The 21,885-nt window shown below is 38.1% G+C and overlaps 1 protein-coding gene across 6 annotated transcripts in view; it reads left to right on the top strand.

Moving 5' to 3' along the window:
* Nucleotides 1-21,885, top strand: part of LOC110833266 (uncharacterized) — a 167,595-nt gene that overhangs the window by 44,549 nt on the left and 101,161 nt on the right. For all 6 annotated transcript variants that reach the window (XM_087342900.1, XM_087342901.1, XM_087342902.1 and 3 more), the window contains one exon: nucleotides 11,458-11,561. In XM_087342900.1, coding sequence (XP_087199026.1) covers nucleotides 11,458-11,561 — 104 coding nt within the window. The remainder of the gene's footprint in view (nucleotides 1-11,457; nucleotides 11,562-21,885) is intronic.

The raw sequence follows: 21,885 nt of genomic DNA on the forward strand, positions 1-21,885 counted from the left end.
TACGATGAAAGAGTCACTAGATCACGTCTTTAAATACGTCAATCTTTGACGCTCTTTGCAATGGACCTGTATCCTTGTTAACCTCGTGAAACTGCAAACTGATCCGCAGTATAACGAAGAATTGAATTTGTACTATTTAAACATTTCTTTATTAGTCTGAATTCTTTACTGTTTGCCTGTAAAATAAAATGGGTTTATTATATCCGCCTGTCAGTATCTCTCTAAAATGTTTGAACCAACTGACGGATCTTCGTGAAATTTTGTATGAACGTCATCCCATCTTTGAAAGTTTTTGAATTTCTGATAATTATGTATCAACACGGCGCGAAACTAACACACATCAGTCTCTTTGTTACATCTACAGTCTCTTTGTTAGATCTTATAATTCTTTACGGGGACTAAAGGCTGGGGAAAACCTCTTAAATCTCTTAAATCTTGAAGTAATGCCAACTCATGTTAAAGTGGTTCAGCCCATGTTTACAAAGGAGGCTCTGAGCAGCGAATCTTCGTGAAGTAATTCACTTTGTGATATTTCAGGTCCTTCTGGAGGCTGGTATTAAGGTAACTGTCTTCTGCGATGATGTGGCGTGTAGTTTGGTAGAAATTAACCGACGTTTCGGAGTCTCTTGTTGCTCCCATCATCATTCCTGCCGCCTTGATAACATGAAATCTAACTTAGTAACTCTCTATGTCAAATATAATATGTGCTTTCGCAGATTAGAAGCCCTTGAAATCAAGAAACTCACGCGAATTTAATACTCTGATGTTCACTATAATTAGGTTCAATAACAACCAGTTCAGTTACATTAATTCTAAACTTTTTAGCTAACTCTGTGGAAGAGAGTTCTTGGAAAATTAATCGTCTCGTAACCAGTCAAGAAGTTTCTCTTCTGTATGGAACACGGAGCTGTATTACCTTGTTTACAAGAGGCATTCAATGGCTCGTATTCTGAGCCAGATTAATAATATACATTTTAATATTATCCTGTGATCTACGATTGGGTCTCTCAAATGGTCTCTTCCCTACGACAAAAATGCTGTATGCTTCTTCTATATGTTACGCCGTGCTCATCTCACCCTCCTTGATCTCATTGCCATTCTTATCTTATAATATTAATATTTAAGTTTCATTACTAATCAATGATAGGCGTATAAGTCACTCCACTCTTCGGCTGCTAATAATTTCTCATGCATTCACGTTTTACTAAGATTTTGCCGCGTATGTACATATTATATCTTAATTTGAAAGTGCAGAAGTCTATTTTAGTTTCGGAAGCAACCTTAAGCATGGTCAATTTTGAATGTCCTTTTCTTTTTAAGTATTCTTTTACTGGAACGTGTAATATCCCGCCCATGTAAGAAGGCTGCTGCTTCAGGGCGGTCAAGGACGATTCTAAACTGCCCAAGGTTCGCTGCGTGCAACAACGTAATAAAGACACAGTTGCTCACTTCGCTTCCATTCATTTGCACGGCAGTAATTATGATTTCGGAGATCCGTTCTGAAGAAACCATAAACATGCGTCTTCTTTGGAAGGTCTTTGACTGTGCCCCCTCTTATTCAAGCACAAACATCTATATGACAGCCGGTTTAGTTCAGTCAATGACTAGGCTACGGGTTATGCGACTGGGGTTTGATTCCCGGCAGTGCACGATTTTTAATCTTTGCAAATACGTCCAAACCGGCTCTAGGTCCCACCCAGCCTCCTGTCCAATTAACACTGGGATTATTTCCTAGGGAGCCGGGGAGTGAAACTAACACTCTATCATCCGTTGAATGTGGAGGTTAGAAATACGTGAAGCTATATCACCACTCCTTCATACGTCTGCATGAAATGCTGTTTATTTAAGAACCAAGAGCAATTTTACCTTCACCTTTACACACTCAATGACGGACAGATTTGAAAGAGCGACAAAGCTTACCCTAACTGAATTTCGTCCGGCTTATCTCTTAATCTCGATGAGAATTTAGTTTTTCTCGGTTCTTCCATACCTTTACTTCTGTTTATGATTATATTCAAATCTAATCAAATGCTATATACTATCACAGCACTTGATATAGCGTCTTTAAACAATTGACAGTCAGTGAGAACATCGTGTCAAAGGAGACTGCTTTTTGGTACCTTTTATATTATCGACATAATTAAAATGGCTGCTGTGCGATTTTTTTAAACATTAGCGCAATTCAATGTATAATTTACAGTGACATAACCTAGAAATTAGTGAGATTTTTTATGAAAGTATATGTAAAGTAGCGAATTGACTATCACGTGAATTGTTTCGTTTTAATGAAGGTAAGTGTAATTCAATTGTAGGTACCATGAGAACATATGAAGTTTAGTTTTTCAGAGCCCTACATTGCAAAATGCCAAAGTAAATGCTTTGAATATTCGTTTACTTCCTGGGTATTGAATTAATGTATTCTGATTTCCGAGCTTAAAATTTGTGCTTCACAGTATAACTCAAAGAAAATTGATTGCAAAAAATGTCCTCTAGGAACATACTGCTTCCATCTTCAGGGACTTCAACATCTGTACTTTCTACTGTTCCTATGCAACGTTCTGTTACGCGGTTGTCATAAGAAACAACAACAATGTCCTAAGTGACAGCATGTGAGTTATACGTGTAGGCCATTTAATAACGATGTTATCAAGCACAGAGTTTATTTAGCTAAGTATGACATGACAGGAACACATAGATCTGCAGTGAATCAAAGGAGGGTAAGGAAGCAGTTGTGGCCTATTTTGAGGGTTAGTACCCCTATATTCGCATAGACTTTGAAAAAAACAATGTAAATTTTCGGCAAATTAATCGGCGCTGTGTGGAAGACTTGATTGTGGTACCTCCGAATACAAGTCAGTTGCGATGACGCCAAACCAGCGTTCTTGAGTTTCGCTTTCGGATGGTCCGAGGTTTAGTTAAATCGTGGAACGAGCTTTCACGTAGTTCCTTCGCCGTTCTGAGTCAACAGTTCTGAGCCTGTAAGTTGCCGAGGATACGCCTACGTCTTCGAAAGTAGTCATTAATCATTTCTAGACAGGCAATGCAAGCTATTTATGTTCTTGCTATTAGTTACGTTATCACATAAACTCTCGAGTCGCCGCCGTATGAAATATGCTACGTTGAGTCACCTGTACCTTCCTCACCTTCCATATCCCTTCCAATTCATCCCCATCAATGTCACTCAATGTCATCATACAAATGACGTCACAATAATATTTTTATTTGTGAGATTTGATGTTCACACGAAGTGAGGTTGAAATTATGTTATTTTCTTTTTTCGTCATGTAGATGCCAACGTTTCGGAGAAAGAATGTTTCTATCTTCAGGGCTGAAATGGCGATACTGGAAAGTTGAGGGATTTATATAGGGTTTGAAGGAGTGAGTCAATCAGGGATTAGAAAACTGAGTTAAAAGGCTGTGTGAACACTCTTGCAATAATTATTCTTAATAAATCTAAATTTTCGCTAAATAACCTCAGCATCACTCATAGTGCAATTAACAAATCGCCAACAGTGAATAAAGAAGATACGTGACCTCAGCAGAACAAAATCATGCACAGAATAAGAATTGTATGCAAACTATTCAGACGCATTGCTTCATTTTCTTTGTATCGCAGATCTAATCAAAATGTGTAGCTTTAGAGGCCCGAATGTCATTCATCATTTCGCCACCTGCGTCAAGACGCTGTGATCGATTATGCTGCCTCGGAGTCGCAACACAATCTCCAAAGGAACGAATGACACTTTGTTTTCGGGTGATCGCTGTTACGTCAAAATGATAAATGCAATGAGTCGTCCCGGGTTTGGTGATTGTCTTTCTAGCTGGAATATTGTTTCCTTTAATTGTATTAGATTTATGACGAATGTAATTCTGTATGTTCTGACTGAGCTCAGTAAAGTAACTCGTGGAATTTTGGGTCGTGAATAATAAATTATGTGGAATCATCTAGGACAATATCTGCAAAGAAATACTTCAGTCCTTATAGAGACCTACACAATGACGTCAGCTGACGTTTTATTATTCTTAACAGTATTTATCGATTGCGAATGGGTATTCTTGTCTGTTTCAATTCAGAGTTGAATTTTGAAACTCTGAATCGTTTTTAAATGTCTGATTGGACTCCTTTGACGATAGCCGACCCCCCATAACGAGGTCTCTACGTACACAGGGCAGCCCAACACAGAGAAACACGTGCATACATCTGAACTTTGAACGCGATCACGCGATCAGCTATGATCGACGCATGTTATTTTGTGATATTAACATGAAAACTCTATTTAATGTCGTTATAGAAAGTGATTTAATATTTCATTTTATAAATCTGAACAACTAAAGAATACAAATACACATTGGTCTGGAAACGTATCTGTTTTGATTTATACCCATTTAAATTTAACTTGTTGCAAATTTCTTGTGTCGTACAGAATTCACATGCACGTAAACATGTCTGCCTTCGATGTAGCCATCTTCCGTACAAAGAAAGTGAAGGGTAGGTACTGTTTGGTGGCGATTATTAGGGGGTTACTCAACTATGCGACAAAAGAATTATTACATATTTCTGAACCACAGCTATTATAACGTCAGAAGACTCCATTGGGAGCTGTTGATTCGTCCGCTCAAACGAATGCCTTAGGCTTCACTTCCAGTGACAGCTAATTGTTTTTGAACATTTCGATACATCGCCCCGTGTCAAGGTGGTGATTGATGACTTGGATGTTGACAGTGACATCGTTGCTAAGATAAAAAGACAACAAAGCCGGTTAACGCGAGGTTGTAACTCTTCAGATATTTTTTTCGATCATTATAATTTATGCTTTTCCAATATACAATCTTAGATGTGATTGGTTTCCTGCACTTTCTAAACATGGCAGTTTTTGTTTCATTTCGCAGTTGGATTTGTTATATGCGTAGCGAAAGAATAAGGAAAACTGGTTTATGCGTGATAAAATTTTGCGTAAATGGTCTTACTCTCGAATCCCACTTGGGTAAGATTCTTTTATTGTTCCTTGGAATAATAAGTATGTCCAGAAAGCTTTGTTACTAAACAGACTTTGAAGAACTTCTTAATTGAGTGCAGTACGTTTAATTTTTGGACGTAACCTCAAAGTTTCGCACATTCGCCATGTTTATTTTTTTACTTATAATATATCGTACATATTTTGCAGGCACGTCACCTGTACCAGATTCCTCACACCCTCGCTTCACTCTTTTGTTAGTTATGTCTGTCAAAGTGTACGCCAAAGAAAACTTTTTACACGAACACCTTAATGGTTATTTTACTTTTATAAGAAAGAAAAACTACCATAGCAATGCATATTTTTTAAACATTTATTTGCCTACGAAAAGCCTATATCATTTCAGAATCCTGTAGTACGCTCTGTATCGCTAGTGCTACTGTCGACTCTCAGTTTCGCTCCTCCGCCATATTTTAATTACTGGCAATAGTTAATTAAATAGTAAGAAGTTCGATTGATTATAAATAATTTGAATATACGACACTGTGTGGTTTACAGTTTCATAACGTTCATACTAAGTTTCGTGAAATGCTGTTTCTTACACCAGGGAAAGGATGTAACTATTATATATATAGATTACCATTATTTTAATAGACCTCCTCATTACTGGGGTACTAATCTTTTATAAGAAAATCGGCAAGTTGTTGAAGAGTTCTTAGGAAAGTTTAGTACTCCAGTAATGAGGCGAATTAATTAAAGTTTTGATAGCTGCAGATCGAAAGTAATGTTCTTACCGTGGAGTATCAACTGGCAAAACGTTCTTTAGGAAATGAAAAGCGTTACGGTAATTGCGTTATTGATCTGGACCGGTTTAGCCCAACAGAATCTATCTGCGACAATAAAATGATCTTTGAGCCTCTAACAGGACTTGTACTGCCCACACCCTCACCGTCTTGACATTTTTTTGGTGATCAGCCAGCACAGAAGTGGGAGCCATGCAAGGTCCGTAGATCTTTCCACCTAGTGCTGAACCGACGTCAGCAAATCATATCTGGAGAGAAGCAAATGACAACTACTTTATTTTATTTGAGGTTTTCACTGCGGCGAGAACTATCCTCTGTTGTGACATGTAGTCTGGTAGAAGTTTGCCGACGTTTCGGAGGTCCTTGCTGCCTCCATCATCAAAACTCACCTTCCCCGGAGACGCAGCTTCACTTCTGGTTGACTTAAAGCGCTGGAGGAGGATCGTCTCTGAGTTCCTCGGTTTCTCCCCGCTAATCACCATTCCACCATAGCTCCATACTCATCTATCACCGCCCCATGAAGTGTGCGATAACCCTGACCAAGCAGCAAATCATCACACCCATGGTCCTAAGTTAGGGGCTTCGTCTCTGACCCGGGACTTGAATGATCCTGGAGTAAAGTTGGTTAACTTTTAGTGTCGATTCCATTTCAGAAGTCTGCGCACCCGCCATGTTTGTATCATCGATTGTAGGAAATTAATAATTACAAATAAAGTTCTGTGGCATGTAGTGGAATAGTTTTCATATCAAATATCGTGAAACTCCGATAGCTGGTCCGAATGTTATTAAGAGGGGGCTAACACGCGGAATGATACCATAAACCTGTCTCTCCATATTAGGCGCGAAGGCAATGCCATTCTTATGATTCAGTGCCGCCCCGTGCACAGGCAGTGAACGTCGATGGAGGTCCTCATATATTCCAAAGCCTCGGAGGGAAACAACGCATTTTGGGAGTTCTTTAGGCGTGTGACTTACAAGTAGCTCCAAACAACTTGCTCCTCGACTGAAGAAGAGACTAATGCAAACCGAAAGCTTGTTATTGTCGTCACACATTACTCACTGTTCTTATCCAATGTACGTTTAACACAGACCACATATTTCAGTCTGTTTCTCTAAGAAGTATTTAGCATTGTCCTCATACCTTCCCTTACATTTTCCAAATGGTCTTACCTCGAGGATCCATAAATAAAAATGTTATATGCATTTTTACTACACGTCTCTCATGTTACAATTCACTTGGTTTAATCAATATAACAATAAGATAACAGAAACACGAAAGATTGATCTTCTCGTCGCATAATTATTATATTACTGAGCAAAGTAGTGAGAAATTAGCTCATAATTTTATATGTTCATATATTCACGCCTGTTTGTGGTTTACATAGCGTGCTGTCAACAGCTCAGATTATACAGCGTTGGATGATTAATGGATAATTAATTGGGACAGATATGAAAGTGTGAGATATTTACCTATTTAATGTGAGATAAGCGTTGAAGTTTTGTAATTATGAGTTTATTATCTGTGCGAGTGTCTTCGTAGAAACGGGAAAACTAAAATGACAGATAATAGACCTAGTAAGGTATTCTAAAATGTCTTGCTGCGTTTATATTATTAATTTAAATGTTGCTGTTTCGTGGCCTTCTTAACCACCTTTATCGACTCCTCTAAGTTGAATATGAAATTTTGTGTATTTTGTAATCTATGCTATAACAAATTAATCCCTAGTGAAGAAAACAGCTTCTTTGAAACGAAGAGACGATAAAATTGAATTGCGATGGCGTGGTGTAACGTAAGAAATTTTTGTGTTGTTTTTAAAGATTGAAGAAAGAAGTATTTTGGAGAGATTTCAGGTTCTCACGAACATGAAGCTCTAATGATGGAGTCAGTAAACTCCTCTGAAACGTCTGTTAATATTTACCACGGCGCAACATCACAGAAGAATATTTCGGAATTTCTGCATTACAAAATACTACACAGGAATTATTTCCCTTCTGTTGCTCATCACCCTTTTCTTTTGAGAACTCTGAAATTGACCCCATAAAATTCAGCTCCCAGGGACTCGCACGCACGCGCACACACACACAACTTAATCAAGGTTATTGTGGCTGTCATTGTTGTGAGGTGCGAGAATGACCGACCTATGTGTCAAATGTAGCTTTATGCTGAAGATTTCTGTCTTCTGGGTTGTTGCGCTGTGTAGTCTGGTAGATGTTAACCAACGTTTCAGAGGTCATACTGCCTCCATCATCAGGGCGATAAGTATGAAGATTTCTGTCTTCTGGGTTGTTGCGCTGTGTAGTCTGGTCGATGTTTACCAACGTTTCAGAGGTCATACTGGCTCCATAATCAAGGCGATGAGTATGAAGATTTCTGTCTTCTGGGTTGTTGCGCTGTGTAGTCTGGTCGATGTTAACCAACGTTTCAGAGGTCATACTGCCTCCATAATCAAGGCGATGAGTATGAAGATTTCTGTCTTCTGGGTTGTTGCGCTGTGTAGTCTGGTCGATGTTTACCAACGTTTCAGAGGTCATACTGCCTCCATCATCAGAGTATGAAGATTTCTGTCTTTTGGGTTGTTGCGCTGTGTAGTCTGGTCGATGTTAACCAACGTTTCAGAGGTCATACTGCCTCCGTCATCAGGGCGATTCATCGCAACAACCCAGAAGACAGAAATCTTCATACTCACAGCTGTGAAAACCTCAAATCTTAAATAGTTTCATACTCTTACCTGGTCTCAATTTTGCTCGCTCTGTGAAAGTATCGTCCATAAATTTGTGCAATGCATCTTCGTTTGCAAAAACTTATTTATGCGTTTCTACGTTATAACAAGGAACGTCATCATTCTTCCGAATCGACGCTATTTGATTCAGTTGGGAAATTTCAGGTTCTCAAGGCTGCGCTTATGAAGACAGCTGTATTTTGGGATATTTCGCCGTGTAGTCTAATAGATATTGACAGACGTTTCATGGGTCCTTGCTGCCTCCATCATCAAAATGGTTCAGTATTCTGGAAGACAGTCATATTTTAACTGGGAAAGTTTTCTTAAATGAAATCTAATGACGTCCATTAACCGGCGCTAAATAACGCCACTGTCTGCTCCAGTGCTGCGAAGTAATTTACATTCTTTTATCCCTTTCTCATTGTATCGCTTTATTAACCCTTCAAAGCTGAAGCTCATCTAAATAGCATTTTAAACATACAATTCGTACCGCAAAGAAAACGCAACGCATTTCCATTACAAAGATCACATGGTTAACGCTGCTTAAGGAAATAATCGCAGATTATTCCCAGAATCTTATGAAACGTGTAAATAGAAAAAGCCGAGTTACCGAATTTAATGCATATAGATACCACTTGGCTTTAAATGGTTTATTTTAAATTCAGCATACCTATATCTTAGGACAGCGTTAATGCTTCTGAGAGATACTCGGCTCAAGCCTGCCCGTAATTTTATATAATTTTTTTGAAGTCTTCATTTCTTTTAAGCGGTCTTGTGTTTATTTTTTAGCCTTAAATAATATGGAAGGAAAGATATTTGTATTTGACTTCTAAACTCTACTTTACATAAAGTTTTAATTGGTCATTATTTCGCTTAAAAATGGTGGATATAAAATCTATTCTTTTATTTGTGACTCTCCACTGTTTCTCTATATTTAGTTATTTTGCCAAAGAATGTAAATTCTTGTGTTAAACTGTTACAATATAACGTCGTTCGAAGACATAAACACAAGACTTCTTTTCGAGACAGAATTCTTTGCGCAGAATAGGCCATAAATGTCACCTCAAAGGATTGCCGCATCGAACTCAATCTTGTGTCACTCTTGCTCTCTGTATAAGTGTCATTATTGTCTTGTTCCTTCCGAACGTAAAGAAAGAACGGTCTTGGAAGATTTCGCCTTAATGGGTTTCTTGGATAAATGAAAAATCCCCGCAAAACATAAAAAGACTCGCTGGTTCAACACAGAATAAAAACAAGGACAACACACATGAAGGATGCGTCATGTCGGGTTTCTCAACATGGATGTAGACCTAAAAGAAGTAAACATAAAAAGTTTGCAAGTTTGCGCGAAGAATTTCGACAGAGTAGAAACAAAAAAAAAAAAAATGTTTGATGAAATCGGTACAAGGTAAAGTTTTATTTTATTTACGAATTTCTTGTCTTTGGAACCTTGCGGTTAGAGTTAAGACCATGATCGGAAGCCACTTTAGTCCACTTCACATTTTTTCTTACCTGTTTATTTTCTTAAGTTTTTAATTTTAATCTTTTATTAAATTCTTATTTCCTCTCTTCAAATTGGTCGTCCTTGGAGAGATCTTGCCACTAAAATCCCGTACGCACTTCTTGTTTCCCCAGTCTAGTTACATGCAGAGGTCATTAGACAAAGCAACACGCTTCGCCTTCAAAATTTTCCTGCTTTTTAAGCTGAAGTTTTAAAGCCAAGACTTGCTTCGCCTGGTAGCCTGCAGCCGTCTATGTTTGGCTAACATAACATTAAATGAGCTTTATAAAAATTCATTATCGTGTATAGAATATCCTTCCATCCTCACCTATCAGTAGCCTACAATTCACGAACTTTTCATTAATTTTAGTAATTGCAGATTAAGTTTTGAATAATAATGGAACATGGTCTTGTCTGGTGAGTGGGCAACGTCTCTCAAAAAAGTTGATCACCCACGCCTTCAAAGTAAACACTCACTATTCTTGAAAAGTACACAGTTCTCACAGAATGCGACCGTTGTGTCAGCAGATAAGAGGAAATGACAGATTTTGGCCATGGAAGACAAGTGCTTGCTTTACCACATGGCAAACACAGCGGTAATGTTCCCGACTTGTATCCATCTCGAATCTTGGCCTGAACTAACTAATTAACTCTTGGAGGAGTCTCTCAACTATACAAAATTTCAAGCCTGTTATTGAAACCGAAGTTTCATCATCATGTTTCCTTTCATTTTAATCATGTTATATTTGTAATTTTTACGGTGCAATTTATAACTAATACAGCAGTTTAGAAGATGAAGTTCCAGGAATTAAAACGAGAAACGAGAAGCTGAGAATAGGGAAAACTGGAGAGCTTTTTTTGGGCAGAGCAATGGACCTGTCGTAAGACAGAACACTGAATAATAATAATAATAATACAGCAGTTTCTTCCCAATGCTACCAACAAACATGCCTTCATAATTTCTCTAATAGAAATACGCGGGAACTCGATTTTACGTTCCGGCCGCTTTATTCCTTAGTACCTATTGTGTAGGAAGCTGCGTGGATCCATACCCGAACTTGTCGCTGAATACATTTACTATTGTTTTCATTTATGTTTTACATAGTTAGTCCCTGTCTGCGGAAATCGATTGGGCTGAACCGAGATATGATCGATTTTTTAATTTTTCTATATTCAGAACTTTGAGATAGAAAATTTGACAATTTTGTAGTGGTGAATATTTATATTTTGAAATGATTCGGATTTTACGTGAGAATTAAGACATATCCCAGTTTCCGAAACATCGTCTTTTAATTAAATTAAGACCTTGGTTAATGTCGAAGAAGTTTGTTATATTGATAACACACCATCGTCACATACCTTTAGATTTAATTAGTTATTAAGTTACTTAAGACACTCGGTTGACCATCCTAAATTATGCAGCAAGTCATCGCTCATGCTCCAAGACTCCCAGCACACGTGGTTGTTTTCTGTTACAGATGGAGACGTTTCCCGCAGTCTCAGCTCTTGTCATGTTCTCGATTTGTGATGCTGTTTGCCTTGCCTCTGATCTTCACCTGCGTTCTGCACACAGCTAGCGCTCGTGAGTATCCGCTTCTTCATTAAACTATGCAATCATTATCGAGCCTCGAGCGATATGCCACAGATACCCAGAGGTCGGGGTCACCACTCATTGTGGTGTGGTGCAGGTAAGGTCAGTGCCTCGGCTGCAAGGACACTGTTCTTTCTGTTCATTGTTAATTTATTTAACAACACTTTATCGTTTATAAATGTATGTGTGAAACTTGTTCTTTGTGAAGGACATAGTGAGGATGTTTGAGAACAAAGCACAGACGAAAGAATGCTTAGACCTAAGAACAAGGAAGTGTCAAACAACGAAAAACATTACATAATGAGGATCTTTATGATTTGTACACCATCTAATATACTTAAAGTTATAGACATGAGGAGTGTGACGGGCGGGGTATGTAGCACGCATGGAGGAAATGAGGATTCACTATGCAGTTTTGGTCTGAAACCTCAAGGGAGACATTTTTTTTACATAAACAGGATGTGAAGTTGTATATTGTATTTAGCTTTCTGAGGTTAGGTTCAAATATCGGACTTCCGTGAATACTGTTTCCTAACAACTTAATATTTCTCTGATTATTGTGTTGATGTAATGTAAATTACAGGGTGTGTGGGAAGTAAGTAGGCATTCCCACTTAAAAAGGTACAAATAAAAATTATTTTCATTATTTCTTATTGGAAATATAGAGGTTACAACCATTTTTGAATGCCTACTTACTTCCAACCCACCCTCTACATAGAGAACTGTACGAATTTGAGTGACATTGCAGACAACACTTAGAGGTCATGGATATGTCAAGGTCATGTATAGGTTGCAATATATACTCAGTGCCTACATTGTGTTGGGTTATATTACGTTAGATTGGGATGCGTTAGGTTAGGTTGGGTGAGGTTAGGTTGGGTGAGGTTAGGTTATGTTAAGTTAGGTTTGGTTGTTAGGTTAGGTAGGTTACGTTAGGTTCGGTTAGGTTAATTTAGGTTAGGTTAAGTTAAGTTAGGTTAGGTTAGGTAAGGGTAGGTAGGGTTATGTTACTGTATGTTACGGTGCTTTCGGTTAAGTTGGATTAGATTAGATAAGTTTAGTTTACATCAGGTCAGATCAGTGTGTTCGTTTAGATTAGATTATGTGCCAGAGAGAGGTCTTGAAAATTCTCAAGGTCATACATTTTGACGCTTATTTCTGCCAAACCTTAAATACCTGGTTGACCACACTCATGTCAAAATGATACCATGTATAGTTCAAGGTGATATGGAAGTCTCGACGAAATCGGCCCACTAGTTTCCCAGATTCGGGTCTTTAAAATTCTCAAGGTCATATATTTTCTTCCTTATATCTGCCAAACGATAAATAGCTGGTTAACCATACTCGTGTCAAAATGAGGCCATGTATAGGTCAAGGTGATATGGAAGTCTCGACGAAATCGGCCCACAAGTTTCCCAGATACGGGTATTTAAAATTCTCAAGGTCATATATTTTCATGCTTATATCTGCCAAACGATAAATATCTGGGTAACCATACTCGTGTCAAAATGAGACCATGTATAGGTCAAGGTGATATGGAAGTCTTGACAAAATCCCCCCACTAGTTTCCCAGATAAGGGTCTTTAAAATTCTCAAGGTCATATATTTTCATGCTTATAACTGCCAAACGATAAATATCTGGTTAGCCATACTCATGTCAAAATGAGGCCATGTATAGGTCAAGGTGATATGGAAGTCTCGACAAGATCGGCACACTAGTTTCCCAGATACGGGTATTTAAAATTCTCAAGGTCATATATTTTCATGCTTATATCTGCCAAACGATAAATATCTGGTTAACCATGCTCATGTCAAAATGAGGCCATGTATAGGTCAAGGTGATATGGAAGTCTTGACAAAATCGTCCCGCTAGTTTCCCAGATACGGGTTTTTAAAATTCTCAAGGTCATATATTTCCATACTTATATCTGCCAAACGTTAAATATCTGGTTAGCTATACTCATGTCAAAATGAGGCCGTGTATAGGCCAAGGTGATATGGAAGTCTCGAAAAAATCGGCCCACTAATTTCCGAGATACGGGTCTTTAAAATTTTCAAGGTCATATAATTTCATGCTTATATCTGCCAAACGATAAATGGGTGGTTAACCATACTCATGTCAAAATGAGGCCATGTATAGGTCAAGGTGATATGGAAGTCTCGACGAAATCGGCCCACTGCTTTCCCAGATACGGGTCTTTAAAATTCTCAATGTCATATATTTTCATGCTTATATCTGCCAAACGATAAATAGCTGGTTAACCATACTCGTGTCAAAATGAGGCCATGTATAGGTCAAGGTGATACGGAAGTCTCGACGAAATCGGCCCACTAGTTTCCTAGATACAGGTCTTTAAAATTCTCAATGTCATATATTTTCATGCTTATATCTGCCAAACGATAAATAGGTGGTTAACCATACTCATGTCAAAATGAGGCCATGTATAGGTCAAGGTGATATGGAAGTCTCGACAAAATCGTCGCACTAGTTTCCCAGATACGGGTCTTTAAAATTCTCAAGGCCATATATTTTCATGCTTATATCTGCCAAACGTTAAATACCTGCTTAGCTATACTCATGTCAAAATGAGGTCATGTAGAGGCCAAGGTGATATGGAAGTCTCGACAAAATCGGCCCACTAGTTTCCCGGATACGGGTCTTTAAAATTCTCAAGGTCATATATTTTCATGCTTATATCTTCCAAACGTTAAATATCTGGTTAGCTATACTCATGTCAAAATGAGGCCGTGTATAGGCCAAGGAGATATGGAAGTCTCGACAAGATCGGCACATTAGTTTCCCAGATACGGGTCTTTAAAATTCTCAAGGTCATATATTTTCATGCTTATATCTTCCAAACGATAAATAGCTGGTTAACCATACTCATGTCAAAATGAGGCCATGTATAGGTCAAGGTGATATGGAAGTCTCGACGAAATCGGCCCACTAGTTTCCCAGATACGGGTCTTTAAAATTCTAAAGGTCATATATTTTGATGCTTATATCTGCCAAACGATAAATAGGTGGTTAACCATACTCATGTCAAAATGAGGCCATGTATAGTTCAAGGTGATATGGAAGTCTCGACGAAATCGGCCCACTAGTTTCCCAGATACGGGTCTTTAAAATTCTCAAGGTCATATATTTTCATGCGTATATCTGCCAAACGATAAATAGCTGGTTAACCATACTCGTGTCAAAATGAGGCCATGTATAGTTCAAGGTGATATGGAAGTCTTGACAAAATCGCCCCACTAGTTTTCCAGATAAGGGTCCTTAAAATTCTCAAGGTCATATATTTTTATGCTTATAACTGCCAAACGATAAATATCTGGTTAGCCATACTCATGTCAAAATGAGGACATGTATAGGTCAAGGTGATATGGAAGTCTCGACAAGATCGGCACACTAGTTTCCCAGATACGGGTCTTTAAAATTCTCAAGGTCATATATTTTCATGCTTAAATCTTTCAAACGATAAATAGCTGGTTAACAATACTCATGTCAAAATGAGGCTATGTATAGGTCAAGGTGACATGAAAGTCTCGACAAAATCGACCCACTAGCTACCCAGATACGGGTCTTTAAAATTCTCAAGGTCATATATTTTCATGCTTATATCTGCAAAACGATAAATATCTGGTTAACCATGCTCATGTCAAAATGAGGCCATGTATAGGTCAAGGTGATATGGAAGTCTTGACAAAATCGCCCCACTAGTTTCCCAGATAAGGGTCTTTAAAATTCTCAAGGTCATATATTTTCATGCTTATATCTGCCAAACGATAAATATCTGGTTAACCATGCTCATGTCAAAATGAGGCCATGTATAGGTCAAGGTGATATGGAAGTCTCGACAAAATCGTCGCACTAGTTTCCCAGATACGGGTCTTTAAAATTCTCAAGGTCATATATTTTTATGCTTATAACTGCCAAACGATAAATATCTGGTTAGCCATACTCATGTCAAAATGAGGACATGTATAGGTCAAGGTGATATGGAAGTCTCGACAAGATCGGCACACTAGTTTCCCAGATACGGGTCTTTAAAATTCTCAAGGTCATATATTTTCATGCTTATATCTTTCAAACGATAAATAGGTGGTTAACCATACTCATGTCAAAATGAGGCCATGTATAGTTCAAGGTGATATGGAAGTCTCGACGAAATCGGCCCACTAGTTTCCCAGATACGGGTCCTTAAAATTCTCAATGTCATATATTTTCATGCTTATATCTGCCAAACGTTAAATATCTGGTTAGCTATACTCATGTCAAAATGAGGTCATGTATAGGCCAAGGTGATACGGAAGTCTCGACGAAATCGGCACACTAGTTTCCCAGATACAGGTCTTTAAAATTCTCAATGTCATATATTTTCATGTTTATATCTGCCAAACGATAAATATGTGGTTAACCATACTCATGTCTAAATGAGGCCATGTATAGGTCAAGGTGATATGGAAGTCTCGACAAAATCGTCGCACTAGTTTCCCAGATACGGGTCTTTAAAATTCTCAAGGTCATATATTTTCATGCTTATATCTTCCAAACGATAAATAGCTGGTTAACCATACTCATGTCAAAATAAGGCCATGTATAGGTCAAGGTGATATGGAAGTCTCGACAAAATCGGCCCACTAGTTTCCCAGATACGGGTCTTTCAAATTCTCAAGGTCATATATTTTCATGCTTATATCTGCCAAACGATAAATAGCTGGTTAACAATACTCATGTCAAAATGAGGCTATGTATAGGTCAAGGTGACATGAAAGTCTCGACAAAATCGACCCACTAGCTTCCCAGATACGGGTCTTTAAATTCTCAAGGTCATATATTTTCATGCTTATATCTGCCAAACGATAAATATCTGGTTAACCATGCTCATGTCAAAATGAGGCCATGTATAGGTCAAGGTGATATGGAAGTCTTGACAAAATCGCCCCACTAGTTTCCCAGATAAGGGTCTTTAAAATTCTCAAGGTCATATATTTTCATGCTTATATCTGCCAAACGATAAATATCTGGTTAACCATGCTCATGTCAAAATGAGGCCATGTATAGGTGAAGGTGATATGGAAGTCTTGACAAAATCGGCCCACTAATTTCCGAGATACGGGTCTTTAAAATTTTCAAGGTCATATATTTTCATGCTTATATCTGCCAAACGTTAAATATCTGGTTAGCTATACTCATGTCAAAATGAGGCCATGTATAGGCCAAGGTGATATGGAAGTCTCGACAAGATCGGCACACTAGTTTCCCAGATAGGGGTCTTTAAAATTCTCAAGGTCATATATTTTCATGCTTATATCTTCCAAACGATAAATAGCTGGTTAACCATACTCATGTCAAAATGAGGCCATGTATAGGTCAAGGTGATATGGAAGTCTCGACGAAATCGGCCCACTTGTTTTCCAGATACGGGTCTTTATATTCTCAAGGTCATATATTTTTATGCTTATATCTGCCAAACGATAAATAGGTGGTTAACCATACTCATGTCAAAATGAGGCCATGTATAGGTCAATTTGATATGGAAGTCTCGACGAAATCGGCCCACTAGTTTCCCAGATACGGGTCTTTAAAATTCTCAAGGTCATATATTTTCATGCTTATATCTGCCAAACGATAAATAGCTGGTTAACCATGCTCGTGTCAAAATGAGGCCATGTATAGTTCAAGGTGATATGGAAGTCTTGACAAAATCGCCCCACTAGTTTCCCAGATAAGGGTCCTTAAAATTCTCAAGGTCATATATTTTCATGCTTATAACTGCCAAACGATAAATATCTGGTTAGCCATACTCATGTCAAAATGAGGCCATGTATAGGTCAAGGTGATATGGAAGTCTCGACAAGATCGGCACACTAGTTTCCCAGATACGGGTCTTTAAAATTCTCAAGGTCATATATTTTCATGCTTATATCTTCCAAACGATAAATAGCTGGTTAACAATACTCATGTCAAAATGAGGCTATGTATAGGTCAAGGTGACATGAAAGTCTTGACAAAATCGCCCCACTAGTTTCCCAGATACGGGTCTTTAAAATTCTCAAGGTCATATAATTTTATGCTTATATCTGCCAAACGATAAATAGGTGGTTAGTTATACTCATGTCAAAATGAGGCCATGTATAGGTCAAGGTGATATGGAAGTCTCGACGAAATCGGCCCACTGCTTTCCCAGATACGGGTCTTTAAAATTCTCAATGTCATATATATTCATGCTTATATCTGCCAAACGATAAATAGGTGGTTAACCATACTCATGTCAAAATGAGGCCATGTATAGGTCAAGGTGATATGGAAGTCTTGACAAAATCTTCCCAATAGTTTCCCAGATACGGGTCTTTAAAATTCTCAAGGTCATATATTTTTATGCTTATATCTGCCAAACGTTAAATATCTGGTTAGCTATACACATGTCAAAATGAGGCCATGTATAGGCCAAGGTGATATCGAAGTCTCGACAAAATCGGCCCACTGGTTTCCCAGATACGGGTCTTTAAAATTCTCAAAGTCATATATTTTCATGCTTATATCTGCCAAACGTTAAATATCTGGTTAGCTATACTCATGTCAAAATGAGGCCGTGTATAGGCCAAGGTGATATGGAAGTCTCGACAAAATCGGCCCACTAATTTCCGAGATACGGGTCTTTAAAATTCTCAAGGTCATATAATTTCATGCTTATATCTGCCAAACGATAAATAGGTGGTTAACCATACTCATGTCAAAATGATGCCATGTATAGGTCAAGGTGATATGGAAGTCTCAACGAAATCGGCCCACTAGTTTCCCAGATACGGGTCTTTAAAATTCTCAAGGTCATATATTTTCATGCTTATATCTGCCAAACGATAAATAGCCGGTTAACCATACTCGTGTCAAAATGAGGACATGTATAGGTCAAGGTGATATGGAAGTCTTGACAAAATCGCCCCACTAGTTTCCCAGATAAGGGTATTTAAAATTCTCACGGTCATATATTTTCATGCTTATAACTGCCAAACGATAAATATCTGGTTAGCCATACTCATGTCAAAATGAGGCCATGTATAGGCCAAGGTGATATGGAAGTCTCGACGAAATCGGCCCACTGCTTTCCCAGATACGGGTCTTTAAAATTCTCAATGTCATATATTTTCATGCTTATATCTGCCAAACGATAAATAGGTGGTTAACCATACTCGTGTCAAAATGAGGCCATGTATAGGCCAAGGTGATATGGAAGTCTCGACAAAATCGGCCCACTGCTTTCCCAGATACGGGTCTTTAAAATTCTCAAGGTCATATATTTTCATGCTTATATCTGCCAAACGATAAATAGCTGGTTAACCATACTCGTGTCAAAATGAGGCCATGTATAGGTCAAGGTGATACGGAAATCTCGACGAAATCGGCCCACTAGTTTCCCAGATACAGGTCTTTAAAATTCTCAATGTCATATATTTTCATGCTTATATCTGCCAAACGATAAATAGGTGGTTAACCATACTCATGTCAAAATGAGGCCATGTATAGGTCAAGGTGATATGGAAGTCTCGACAAAATCGTCGCACTAGTTTCCCAGATACGGGTCTTTAAAATTCTCAAGGTCATATATTTTCATGCTTATATCTCCCAAACGTTAAATACCTGGTTAGCTATACTCATGTCAAAATGAGGTCATGTATAGGCCAAGGTGATATGGAAGTCTCGACAAAATCGGCCCACTAGTTTCCCGGATACGGGTCTTTAAAATTCTCAAGGTCATATATTTTCATGCTTATATCTTCCAAACGTTAAATATCTGGTTAACTATACTCATGTCAAAATGAGGCCGTGTATAGGCCAAGGTGATATGGAAGTCTCGACAAGATCGGCACACTAGTTTCCCAGATACGGGTCTTTAAAATTCTCAAGGTCTTATATTTTCATGCTTATATCTTCCAAACGATAAATAGCTGGTTAACCATACTCATGTCAAAATGAGGCCATGTATAGATCAAGGTGATATGGAAGTCTCGACGAAATCGGCCCACTAGTTTCACAGATACGGGTCTTTAAAATTCTCAGGGTCATGTATTTTCATGCTTATATCTGCCAAACGATAAATAGATGGTTAACCATACTCGTGTCAAAATGAGGCCATGTATAGGTCAAGGTGATATGGAAGTCTGGACGAAATCGGCCCACTAGTTTCCCAGATAAGGGTCTTTAAAATTCTCAAGGTCATATATTTTCATGCTTATAACTGCCAAACGATAAATATCTGGTTAGCCATACTCATGTCAAAATGAGGCCATGTATAGGTCAAGGTGATATGGAAGTCTCGACAAGATCGGCACACTAGTTTCCCAGATACGAGTCTTTAAAATTCTCAAGGTCATATATTTTCATGCTTATATCTTCCAAACGATAAATAGCTGGTTAACAATACTCATGTCAAAATGAGGCTATGTATAGGTCAAGGTGACATGAAAGTCTCGACAAAATCGACCCACTAGCTTCCCAGATACGGGTCTTTAAAATTCTCAAGGTCATATATTTTCATGCTTATATCTGCCAAACGATAAATATCTGGTTAACCATGCTCATTTCAAAATGAGGCCATGTATAGGTCAAGGTGATATGGAAGTCTTGACAAAATCGTCCCACTAGTTTCCCAGATACGGGTCTTTAAAATTCTCAAGGTCATATATTTCCATGCTTATATCTGCCAAACGTTAAATATCTGGTTAGCTATACTCATGTCAAAATGAGGTCATGTATTGTCCAAGGTGATACGGAAGTCTCGACGAAATCGGCCAACTAGTTTCCCAGATACAGGTCTTTAAAATTCTCAATGTCATATATTTTCATGCTTATATCTGCCAAACGATAAATATGTGGTTAACCATACTCATGTCAAAATGAGGCCATGTATAGGTCAAAGTGATATGGAAGTCTTGACAAAATCGCCCCACTAGTTTCCCAGATAAGGGTCTTTAAAATTCTCAAGGTCATATATTTTCATGCTTATATCTGCCAAACGATAAATATCTAGTTAACCATGCTCATGTTAAAATGAGGCCATGTATAGGTGAAGGTGATATGGAAGTCTTGACAAAATCGCCCCACTAGTTTCCCAGATACGGGTCTTTAAAATTCTCAAGGTTATATATTTTCATTCTTATATCTGCCAAACGTTAAATATCTGGTTGGCTATACTCATGTCAAAATGAGGCCATGTATAGGTCAAGGTGATATGGAAGTCTCGACAAAATCGGCACACTAATTTCCCAAATACGGGTCTTTAAAATTCTCAAGGTCATATATTTTCATGCTTATATCTGCCAAACGATAAATATCTGGTTTACCATACTCATGTCAAAATGAGGCCATGTATAGTTCAAGGTGATATGGAAGTCTCGACGAAATCGGCCCACTGCTTTCCCAGATACGGGTCTTTAAAATTCTCAAGGTCATATATTTTCATGCTTATATCTGCCAAACGATAAATAGGTTGTTAACCATACTCATGTCAAAATGAGGCCATGTATAGGTCAAGGTGATATGGAAGTCTCGACAAGATCGGCACACTAGTTTCCCAGATACGGGTCCTTAAAATTCTCAAGGTCATAAATTTTCATCCTTATATCTTCCAAACGATAAATAGCTGGTTAACAATACTCATGTCAAAATGAGGCTATGTATAGGTCAAGGTGACGTGAAAGTCTCGACAAAATCGACCCACTAGCTTCCCAGATACGGGTCTTTAAAATTCTCAAGGTCATATATTTTCATGCTTATATCTGCCAAACGATAAATAGCTGGTTAACCATACTCGTGTCAAAATGAGGCCATGTATAGGTCAAGGTGATATGGAAGTCTTGACAACATCGCCCTACTAGTTTCCCAGATAAGGGTCTTTAAAATTCTCAAGGTCATATATTTTCATGCTTATAACTGCCAAACGATAAATATCTGGTTAGCCATACTCATGTCAAAATGAGGCCATGTATAGGTCAAGGTAATATGGAAGTCTCGACAAGATCGGCACACTAGTTTCCCAGATACGGGTCTTTAAAATTCTCAAGGTCATATATTTTCATCCTTATATCTTCCAAACGATAAATAGCTGGTTTTCAATACTCATGTCAAAATGAGGCTATGTATAGGTCAAGGTGACATGAAAGTCTCGACAAAACCGACCCACTAGATTCCGAGATACGGGTATTTAAAATTCTCAAGGTCATATATTTTCATGCTTATATCTGCCAAACGATAAATATCTGGTTAACCATGCTAATGTCAAAATGAGGCCATGTATAGGTCAAGGTGATATGG

Source organism: Zootermopsis nevadensis, unplaced genomic scaffold (genome assembly GCF_977971745.1).
Source record: "Zootermopsis nevadensis isolate Lab colony 2312 unplaced genomic scaffold, Znev_1.0 Znev_ptg000004l, whole genome shotgun sequence".
Classification (NCBI taxonomy): Eukaryota; Metazoa; Arthropoda; class Insecta; order Blattodea; family Termopsidae; genus Zootermopsis; species Zootermopsis nevadensis.